The sequence below is a fragment of the Hyperoodon ampullatus genome, assembly GCF_949752795.1.
Source record: "Hyperoodon ampullatus genome assembly, chromosome: 3".
Classification (NCBI taxonomy): Eukaryota; Metazoa; Chordata; class Mammalia; order Artiodactyla; family Ziphiidae; genus Hyperoodon; species Hyperoodon ampullatus.
Window position 1 is genome coordinate 7,313,031 of NC_136916.1, and position 11,819 is coordinate 7,324,849.

The window sequence follows — 11,819 nt, forward strand, 5'->3', positions numbered from 1 at the left end:
CCTAACACAGAACAGACACCCTACTATGAGTGACTGCCAATGCCGCTCTCCACAGCGCCATACTGGTTAGCTGGCACAAGCACTTATGAAAAGTGGCCATAAAGGAGCTGAGAAGAAAGTGGCTTACCCATTTTTTAAGAAAGATTGGCACCCGCTATGCTCACCATAAGGCACATTGGGAAAGCACTGGTCACACGGACTCAGCGAACCCAAACTGCATCTCATGGTCCCAAGGGCCATGTTTCTGAAGTGAGTCTTGCTGCAGAGAGATACCATCGCATTTAGAACATTCGAGCTAATTACTGAGAGCTTTCCAGATAAAAACTGCCTGACCAACTTCCTTGGATTGAATCTGAACCTGTAGCAAAATGTCAAAAGTGGCAGGCCATGGCTGACACTCATGCTGACTTCGAGACTATGGATGGTTACTGGCTTCATCTATTCCATGTCAGTGTCCATTTCCTACCGCTGCTCTAACAGATCACCACAAACGGAGAAGTGTAAAACAACATGAGTTTATTCTGTTACGGTTCTGGAAGCCAGAAGTCTAAAATGGGTCTTATCTGGTAAAACCAAGGGGTTAGCAGGGTTGTGTTCCTTTTGGAGACTCTAGGGGCTTTATGTATTCTTTGGCTTTTGGCTCCTTCCTTGCATGTCTCAGGCCTCTGCTTCCTTCATCACATCTTCGCTGACTTGCCTTCTCCCCTCTTTAAGGACCCGGGTGATTACGTGGGGTCCACCTAGGTTTTCCAGGATAATGTCCGCATATCAAGTTCTTAAGCACATCTGCAGTGTTTCTTTAGCCATATAAGGTACCACATCCAGAGGTTCCAGGAATAAGGATGTGGTTGCCTTTGCAGACAATTATTCTACCACAGTAAACTTTTTTTAAAGCATTATCAGATTCAGAAGACCTCCTATGCTCAGCACCTAGTGGTGTACCAAACCTGGAAGACAGTGACAGAAATCCTGACCATAGAGGTACAGATAAATGACTTGAAACAAGTGCTAAATAAGATGACCCCAGGCAGCATGGGAAAGGCATAAAAGAGGCTTACCAATCTATTTATCCTTTCCACGATGTGTTTGTTCTGAAAAGGCACACTTTTGTTTTTCAAATGTTCACATCTTCTGCCTAATTTTAATTGTCTTGTGTTAATATTGAGAATTCATTATATACTGTGGACATAAATCCTTTATTTTGTGTATGTTTTGCAGACTTAGTCTCCCAGTCAGTGCCTTGCCTTTTCTTTCTTTTTTTAAAAATTTATTTATTTTATTTATTTATTTTTGGCTGCATTGGGTCTTTGTTGTGCAGCGAGCAGGGGCTACTCTTCGTTGCGGTGCGCAGGCTTCTCATTGTGGTGGCTTCTCTTGTTGCAAAGCACGGGCTCTAGGCGCGCGGGCTCAGTAGTTGTGGCACATGGGCTCAGTAGTTGTGGCTCACGGGCTCTAGAGCACAGGCTCAGTAGTTGTGCCGCACGGGCTTACTTGTTCCATGGCATGTGGGATCTTCCTGGACCAGGGCTTGAGCCCGTGTCCCCTGCCTTGGCAGGCGGATTCTTAACCACTACGCCACCAGGGAAGTCCCAAAGGCACAGTTTTGAACTGGGAAAAATTAACGGAGCTTCGTGGGGCAGGTAGTTCTGGAAAACAGGACCTGAAGTTGAATGAATTGATAGATGTGAGCTCGTAACCCAAAATCTATTTAAAGGTCAGAACTGGGGCTTCCCTGGTGGCACAGTGGTTGGGAGTCCGCCTGCCAATGCGGGGGACGTGGGTTCGTGCCCCGGTCCGGGAGGATCCCACATGCCACGGAGCGGCTGGGCCCGTGAGCCATGGCCGCTGAGCCTGCGCGTCCGGAGCCTGTGCTCCGCAATGGGAGAGGCCACAGCAGTGAGAGGCCCGAGTACTGCAAAAAAAAAAAAAAAAAAAAAAAAAAAGTCAGAACTTATCAATGGGAACAAAAAGTCTTATCAGTGACAAAAAAGTTATAATGAAAATGGTATCTTTCAGCTAGTTAATTTCAAAGCCTCAGGACTCACTGATCTGGGGGGACTTCTTAAGTCTCCCGGGTTTAATTGCTTTCTTTGCACGTTAGCACTTGGGCTGTTTCTGCAGTGATGCCAGGCAGCACTGGAACACGTCTTCTATGGTGTGGTGGCGGGGAGGGGACCCAGAAGCTGACCCCAGGACAAGGCTCCAAGTCCCAGGAGGTGATTCCGGAGGGAAAGAACCGCTGGCAGGGGAGTGGGGGAAGGGAACAAGGACGGGAGAGAACCAACTGCCTACATCATCCAATGAGTTACTGCTGCATGTGAGCAAAGATTAACCTCAGGTTGACTCCTCCCTGCGGAAGCAGGTGGCTGGGCCTTTGATACCTCTCCGCCCCAGGCACCATCATTTCTTGGCATTTCCACTCAACTCAGTGAGAGGCAAAGGACTCCAGAGGCAAGAGAAAGCCCCTCGGGCCACAGAATGCAGATCTGGCAGTTTAAAGTGATGGGTGTGGGGGGACTAACCTCTACGCAACCTCTACAGTAGTTTCAAGTGGGGCTCTTTCTTCCCCTGCGTAGTACAGTAAGTCTCCTACATACGGACCTTCAAGTTGCGCACTTTGCAAGATGCGAACATGCGTTCCATCAGTGTCAGGCGTGCGTGAAGTTGCAGCTCGCCCTCCGTCTCCTGTCGCTGACGACCCTTCAGCTCTAGCATCGCCCACCTCCTCTCCCTCCTCCAGTCAGTTACTCTTCTTGCCGGCTCACTCGATGCCAGCCTCTGTGTGCCAGCTGTTGTACTGTACTACTGGGCTTTTCAAGGGACTGTACTGTAAGAGTAAAAATGGTTTCTTTATTTTTTGTGTTTGTTTTTTATGTATTGTTTGTGTGAAAAGTATTCTAAACCTATTACAGTACAGTACTATATAGCCGATTGTGTTAGCGGGTACCTAGGCTAGATCCGTTGGACTTACGAACAAACTGGACTTATGAACGCACTCTCAGAACAGAAGTCGTCTGTATGTAGGGGACTTACTGTAGTTATGCTACCACAGTTAAAACAGGAAGAACCAGACCAAGGTGGGCACCAATGGAATGCTACTGCAGTTATATTTTATTTTATTTATTTATTTTTTTTGCGGTACGCGGGCCTCTCCCTGCCGCGGCCTCTCCCGTTGCGGAGCACAGGCTCCGGAAGCGCAGGCCCAGCAGCCATGGCTCACGGGCCCAGCCGCTCTGCGGCATGTGGGATCTTCCCGGACCAGGGCACGAACCCATGTCCCCTGCATCGGCAGGCGGACTCTCAACCACTGCACCACCAGGGAAGCCCTGCAGTTATATTTTAGAACAAAACGGGATGATTACTAGAGACCAAGTTTCATGGCTTTGGTGTCTCAAAACATTCCATTGAAGTCTGCATTTTGGAGTCTTTTATAAAATGACACTTACATGATGTAGAATCAAACAGTGTATTTTTAAAAAGATAATGGCAGGTAATACCAAGAAGTAAGGCTAGTAAGCATAAATTTTCACTTTGTGGACTTCCTTGTCATCACATTCCCTCTGTCTGTTGTAGTAATAGAAAGTATTGTCCCGTCTCTGAAGTTTCTTCACATATCCTGTCTCTGGCCAACGATCTACCTGTATATTGAAAACCAGAATACAAATATTATAATGCTGATGTTCTTTTTATATAATATTTCACTATCAAACAGTTAAAAACACAAGTCACATCAAACAATTAAAGTACAAAATTAAATTTAAAAATACTTGAGCTCTTAGTGATATCTTACACACACACACACACACACAACACAACACACGTAAGTTGCAACCTTATACTGCAGGACAACTAATTCAGTGCTTCTCCCTAGATCCCAATTTCTAGATTTAAATTTCTACTCTGCAGCCAAGGTAAAACATTCAAAATAATCTAAACTTTATCCTTCTTATGTTTACAAACTGTTTTAAGATTATTACTTACTAACTTCTAAAAATAATACCCAAGGAGGAAATTAGGGCTAGGCCCAGGCCACAGGGGTGACTAAAGGAAGCAGTTAGACTAGAGATATCTAAATCTCTACATCTAGAAAATCTCTATATCTAGAGAAATACACGTGTATTTCCTCATGTCCATGTTTCAAGTTCACACCTTAAAGCTCAGTTTTTCATAGAAATTTGAGGTCATGAACATAGTCCTTAGCAATCTCTTCTTACCTTCTCCCCACTAGTCTTTCTCGTTCACCACATTGGTTTGCTTACTTGATCGTTTGTCTTGATCTAGTTGGGACATTTTTCTCCCCTTCCTCTCTGAATTCGCGTTATACCTTCTTGCTCAGGTCAATGCATTTTTGCTGTGGTTAGGTATGTTGCTTCTGGATTGTGTGACATGTACTCCACCACTGTCAAAACCCTAGTATTTTGATTTTGTGTTCCTGGCATAAAAACCAAGTCCTGTTCTTCAACATCATCTCTACAGGCAGCTACTCATTCTCCAATCCCCCACTTATAAATCACAGCTTCCAAACTAGAGCACAAAAATGCCACGAATACAAAAGAACACACATCCTTTATTTTCTAACAGCATATTTTCGCTTTCTTCTGTGGTCTCGTTGATTTAGGAGTTAGCAAAAACGGGTAGCAGCCTATCTGGTAAACCTTGGCAGGCTCTCTGACACGTATGTCATAGAGAAAAGCAATGCTTTCCATCGCTTAGGTCAAGTCTGCTGTTTGTTGTTTCCATTACCCTCAGCAGAGAAAGGCAGAAGTTCTCAAGATACCGTTACTGCTGTCTTCCTCTTGGGGCCAAGAGCAGGCTCTCTCATTTAGTAGGGTCCCCCCACCACCTTATTCAGTGAAGAAAGAGTACACTGCTGATTCTTCAGAATACCCACAGCACTTTATGTGGGATTGAGGCAGGAGACAGATGGGCCCAGGCTGAGCAGCTGCAACCAGCCTCCTGCTGACACCTCGAGGTAAGAGGCCAGCAGGAGCAGAGCCCTGATTGGGTGGAAGACAACGTGACCACATTTTTCTCATTCTTGTGGCAAAGGGGATTTTCCAGCTGGACACGTGCGCAGAGAAGGTCCTCAGTCTCGGGAGGGGCCAAAGGAGAGAGGAGCCACCAGCCCATAATATGTCCTGCCAACCTCCCAGAAACCTTCGCGCTGGAATCCATCTTGGCTGAGAGGTGCGTGTGCACCCACCAGGAAGGACCCTGAGTCAGGCCAAATGTGGGCACGAACAGGACGATTGGCCAGAGGTAACCCAGAAGACTGCCCCCATATAAGCGATCTCAGCCACCCCTATTGCACACAACTCTGAGTCTGCCTGTGTGTTCTTCAACACGTACTTTACTCCCAGTAAACACTTTATCTGCTTCACAATCTCTGTCACTTTGCTGAATTCTTTCTGCAAAGAAGACAAGGACTGAGGTCCTGCTTCCAGCTGCCTCACCCCAGGAAATCAGGGGGGGCTTCCAAACAGATGTTCTCGTTCTGCCTCATCAACCTCTAGGATTTTTTCTTTCTATAACCCTTTGCTGTCTCGTCATTTTTTCTTCTTGGCTTTCTACCCATCACTCCCATTCAACCTAGGAAACCTTCATTCCTTAGAGAATGGTGGAGGGGTCTGATACGGTCCTCAAGTCAGCTCTCCTTGGGTAGGAGATCAGTAAGCACTAATAGTGTCCATAAGGACGTGTGCGTTAGGTAAGGACAAGAACATCGCCCAAACCCTTCAGACCACTGCCAATCAAGGCAAGCCTTCAGTTAGCCTCCTGTCCATCCTTTAAGGCCCACTGCAAATGCCTCTCGGGGCATGAAGCCCTTTTGGAAGATTGTCCCTGAAGGAAGAAAATTGTATCTTCCTTTAATTTTGGGGGGCATATATTTTCACTTGCGTTAAGTTTTTATTGTTCGTCACTCTTAATCTTCCACTCCAAGATACAGGAATAATAAAAGCTATCATTCACTGAACACCATTCATTCACTCAACAAACTACTACTGAGCACTACAATGCGAGGCGCTTGCAACACATGATTTCATTTAATTCCTGAGACAGTTTTCTGAAGCAGGCACTGGCATCACCATTTTACACTTGAGCTCAGTAAGGGTTATGAACCTTGTTCAGGGTTCCCTAGCCAAGGAGGAGAGCCAGGATGCAAAGCCTGGGCAGACTGATTCCAAATCCTGTACTCTAAATTTCTTGAGGTCAGGCACTTGCTTTTATATTTATCTGTTTAAAGCACCTGTGTCAGTTTCTGCTTTATAACATAGTGAATCAGTTATACATATACATATGTTCCCATATCTCTTCCCTCTTGCATCTCCCTCCCTCCCACCCTCCCTATCCCACCCCTCTAGGTGGTCACAAAGCACCAAGCTATCTCCCTGTGCTATGCGGCTGCTTCTCACTAGCTATTTATTTTACGTTTGGTAGTGTATATATGTCCATGCCACTCTCTCACTTTGTCACAGCTTACCCTTCCCCCTCCCCATATCCTCAAGTCCATGCTCTAGTAGGTCTGTGTCTTTATTCCCGTCTTACCCCTAGGTTCTTCATGACCTTTTATTTTTTCTTAGATTCCATATATATGTGTTAGCATACGGTATTTGTCTTTCTCTTTCTGACTTACTTCACTCTGTAGGACAGACTCTAGGTCCATCCACCTCACTACAAATAACTCAATTTCATTTCTTTTTATGGCTGAGTAATATTCCATTGCATATATGTGCCACATCTTCTTTATCCATTCATCCGATGATGGACACTTAGGTTGCTTCCATCTCCTGGCAATTGTAAATAGAGCTGCAATGAACATTTTGGTACATGACTCGTTTTGAATTATGGCTGTCTCAGGGTATATGCCCAGTAGTGGGATTGCTGGGTCATATGGTAGTTCTCTTTGTAGTTTTTTAAGGAACCTCCATACTGTTCTCCATAGTGGCTGTACCAATTCACATTCCCACCAGCAGTGCAAGAGTGTTCCCTTTTCTCCACACCCTCTCCAGCATTTATTGTTTCTAGATTTCTTGATGATGGCCATTCTGACTGGTGTGAGATGATATCTCATTGTAGTTTTGATTTGCATTTCTCTAATGATTAATGATGTTGAGCATTCTTTCATGTGTTTGTTGGCAGTCTGTATATCTTCTGTGGAGAAATGTCTATTTAGGTCTTCTGCCCATTTTTGGATTGGGTTGTTTGTTTTTCTGATATTGAGCTGCATGAGCTGCTTGTAAATTTTGGAGATTAATCCTTTGTCAGTTGCTTCATTTACAAATATTTTCTCCCATTCTGAGTGTTGTCTTTTGATCTTGTTTATGGTTTCCTTTGCTGTGCAAAAGCTTTTAAGTTTCATTAGGTCCCATTTGTTTATTTTTGTTTTTATTTCCATTTCTCTAGGAGGTGGGTCAAAAAGGATCTTGCTGTGATTTATGTCATAGAGTGTTCTGCCTATGTTTTCCTCTAAGAGTTTGATAGTTTCTGGCCTTACATTTAGGTCTTTAATCCATTTTGAGCTTATTTTTGTGTATGGTGTTAGGGAGTGTTCTAATCTCATACTTTTACATGTACCTGTCCAGTTTTCCCAGCACCACTTATTGAAGAGGCTGTCCTTTCTCCACTGTATATTCCTGCCTCCTTTATCAAAGATAAGGTGACCATATGTGCATGGGTTTATCTCTGGGCTTTCTATCCTGTTCCATTGATCTGTATTTCTGTTTTTGTGCCAGTACCATACTGTCTTGATTTCTGTAGCTTTGTAGTACAGTCTGAAGTCAGGGAGCCTGATTCCTCCAGCTCTGTTTTTCTTTCTCAAGATTGCTTTGGCTATTCGGGGTCTTTTGTGTTTCCATACAAATTGTGAAATTTTTTGTTCTAGTTCTGTGAAAAATGCCAGTGGTAGTTTGATAGGGATTGCATTCAATCTGTAGATTGCTTTGGGTAGTAGAGTCATTTTGACAATGTTGATTCTTCCAATCCAAGAACATGGTATATCTCTCCATCTATTTGTATCATTTTTGATTTCTTTCATCAGTGTCTTATAATTTTCTGCATACAGGTCTCTTGTCTCCTTAGGTTTATTCCTAGATATTTTATTCTTTTTGTTGCAGTGGTAAATGGGAGTGTTTTCTTAATTTCACTTTCAGATTTTTCACCATTAGTTATAGGAATGCCAGAGATTTCTGTGCATTAATTTTGTATCCTGCTACTTTACCAAATTCATTGATTAGCTCTAATAGTTTTCTGGTAGCATCTTTAGGATTCTCTATGTATAGTATCATGTCATCTGTAAACAGTGACAGCTTTACTTCTTTTCTGGTTTGGATTCCTTTTATTTCCTTTTCTTCTCTGATTGCTGTGGCTAAAACTTCCAAAACTATGTTGAATAAGAGTGGTAAGACTGGGCAACCTTGTCTTTTTCCTGATCTTAGTGGAAATGGTTTCAGTTTTTCACCATTGAGGATGATGTTGCCTGTGGGTTTGTTATATATGGGCTTTATTATGTTGAGGAAAGTTCTCTCTATGCCTACTTTCTGCAGGGTTTTTATCATAAATGGGTGTTGAATTTTGTTGAAAGCTTTCTCTGCATCTATTGTGAAGATCATATGGTTTTTCTCCTTCAATTTGTTAATATGGTGTATCACATTGATTTATTTGCATATATTGAAGAATCCTTGCATTCCTGGAATAAACCCCACTTGATCATGGTGTATGATCCTTTTAATGTGCTGCTGGATTCTGTTTGCTGGTATTTTGTTGAGGATTTTTGCATCTATGTTCATCAGTGATATTGGCCTGTGGTTTTTGTTCTTTGTGACATCCTCGTCTGGTTTTGGTATCAAGGTGATGGTGGCCTCGTAGAATGAGTTTGGGAGTGTTCCTCCCTCTGCTATATTTTGGAAGAGTTTGAGAAGGATAGGTGTTAGCTCTTCTCTAAATGTTTGATAGAATTCGCCTGTGAAGCCATAGGGTCCTGGGCTTTTTTGTTTGTTGGAAGATTTTTAGTCACAGTTTCAATTTCAGTGCTTGTGATTGGTCTGTTCATATTTTCTATTTCTTCCTGATTCAGTCTTGGCAGGTTGTGCATTTCTAAGAATTTGTCCATTTCTTCCAGGTTGTCCATTTTATTGGCATAGCGTTCTGGCACAGAAATTTGCACATGGCAGGTACCCAATAAATATATACTGAAGTGAAATGCAAAACCTCTCTACAACTGTCAAGTCATACAGTGGATTGGATTGTTACACACACACACACATACACAACCCTCAGGTGCTTTTTGAGACTTCCCCTTTAAGGGTGTTCTTTGTGTTCCCTTAAATCTGATCTTATCTCGGTCTCTTATCTCTTATCTGATCTTAATCACAACAGTTTCTGGGGTGGTGTTGTAGGGTGCATCAGTGCCTGTATGATCACCTTGCCTATATGATCCTGGGTCTTACACACCTTTCAGGGGTATTGCCTATCCCAATCTTTTTTTTTTTTTTTTTTTTTTTTTTTTTTGCGGTACACGGGCCTCTCACTGCTGTGGCCTCTCCCGTTGTGGAGCACAGGCTCCGGACGTGCAGGCTCAGCGGCCATGGCTCATGGGCCCAGCCGCTCCGCAGCATGTGGGATCTTCCTGGACCAGGGCACGAACCCGTGTCCCCTGCATTGGCAGGCGGACTCTCAACCACTGCGCCACCAGGGAAGCCTGTATCCCAATCTTAAGGCAAGTGTATGAAGCTTATTTTTGAACTGCATTAAAATGCTGATGCTTGTGTTTTACAACTATTTAGAAGCCACAGATGATAGAGTAATGAAAACTCCCTTTTGGTAATGAGGACCAAAGAGTAAAATGCTAGTAGATATGAAGAAATGGATATGTGAAAGTCGTAGTCATCCATCAAATCCTCATTTGATCAGTATGTTTAATTTCATTCCTTACCACCCCTAATAATCTCTATTGAATTAACATCCATTAAATGAAAGAGTCTCTTACATTTTAGCTCTGTATTGCCTCCATCTTTTTTCCTATCTACTTTTTTAGGACGTGTTAAGTAGAGATCAAAGAGTAGAATGAAGGAAGAAAAAGAATATGGGGATCTGAAAAACCCATCTAAGAATTAGTCTCTGAACAATGGTGAGTTAATAATAAAAAAAAACACCATAAAACAAAAATAAAAAACAAGTTAATAATAAACACTTTGTTGCAACCTCAGCTCAAAAAATTAAAATACATTTATGAATACTATGTCATATTCTATAATATCCTTCCAAACTCAGCCTCCTAGTATTCAGTAGAATAAATGAATTTTAAAAAATCACATTATAAACTGGGGCCATATCTAGATTTTGGTATAGTCTTTGAAAAGCAAAACCATGTCTCTAATCTCTCAAGAAAGTCTGGAATACACAACCAAAGTCGGGAGATTTTGTCACCCAAAGAAGAATTTAACCCCTTCATAATTTGTGGTTAAAATAAAAAAGAAACAGGAAAGAAATAATAGTTCCACAGCAAACTGAATATCTGATAATAGAATTACCTTAGGGAGAGAAAATGACTCTGCTTTGATGGTCTACCATAAAAGATTCACAGCACAGTTGTCAGTAAAAGCTAGAAAATTCTTAATGTTTCTGTGCTGAGGAACCACCTCTTGCCCCAGCCTGCCTGAAAATCATTCTTCTGGGCCTCAGTTCCCCATCAGTAAAACAAGAGGGCTGGAGAAGAATTCCCTTTTAGTATTCTCTGGTTCTTTGTTGGTGGTGGCTTTTTTATTTGTTTGTTTTGTTTGTTTGTTTAGTGCTTTTCACCACCTAACAAACTCATTTTGAGTTCAGGTTTGTAGAGGCATAAATCTTACCATAGAAACTTGCTTCACTTGTTTATATTCAATTTCATCTCGATATCCTGCGTGTTGAAATCTGTACAAATTTTCTATCTCTTCTGACCACTTTTTGGCACGACTTACTGATTTTGGTTTCACGTTAGAACTAGCCATGGCTACAGAGGTCTTATTACCAGTTATTTCTGAAAGATATGAAAACAACATTAATAGATAACATAATAGTGACAGTTTGGGAAATCCCTTTAAGAATGGACAAAACTAGCATTTAAAAAAATTAGAGAGTTAAGAATCCCATTAAATATATTAGATTTTTAAACATTCAATTCCAAGAGTGAGAAGGATTCATGTTCTATTTTGGAAATAAAATAAAATCAACCCTGAAAGATACATAAAATTGCATTCAGAGTTACAGAGTGCTGTCCTAAATGCTGCAGACTAATTCTGGTATTTCAGACAATAGTTTATACATTTCTGAAATCACACTCTTGGTTTTAACTGCTCAGGAGATTGTCAGAATATCCCACCACCATTTCATTTAATCATATTCAAAACTTTATCTCCCTTTTTGTCCGTTAAGGGAATGTAAGATCAGTCCTCTCACTCTCTTCCTTTTCTTCTTACTGGGAAGCAATGGTTTCTTCCTTTTCCTTTTCTTGACTGTTTGGAAACATGCCAGTCACTGCAGTCCATTGACTTAGGCCACTGTGTCCTGATGTGAGAAGATGGACTATCGACACAGTCAGTGACAGCTGTGTGGCTGTCCTGACACTGAGATCCCTGACTTTAAAACAATGTAGTCCTTAAAATTAAATTTTCAGCTCTAGTTCACGAAACTGTCTAGTCACCAAACTTGTATAGCCAGTTTTTCAAAGACATAATCTTGCACTTGTTTTTTGTTGACTTATTTTATTACCAAAATAATCATTCATTTAACATTTATTATTATATATATTATATAATACCTATTATATACAATATATGTATATT

General features: G+C 41.9%; 1 protein-coding gene across 1 annotated transcript; it reads right to left on the reverse strand.

The window, feature by feature from the left end:
- Positions 1–3,509: 3,509 nt before the first annotated feature.
- MEIG1 (meiosis/spermiogenesis associated 1) lies at positions 3,510–11,009 on the reverse strand (the record flags this gene model as incomplete). The annotated part of the gene is made up of 2 exons (XM_079701073.1): positions 10,848–11,009; positions 3,510–3,638 (listed from the first exon to the last, which is right to left on the reverse strand). Exons 1-2 carry the CDS (start codon positions 10,983–10,985, stop codon positions 3,510–3,512), a joined length of 267 nt encoding a protein of 88 aa, XP_079557199.1. The 5' UTR covers positions 10,986–11,009.
- Positions 11,010–11,819: the final 810 nt, after the last annotated feature.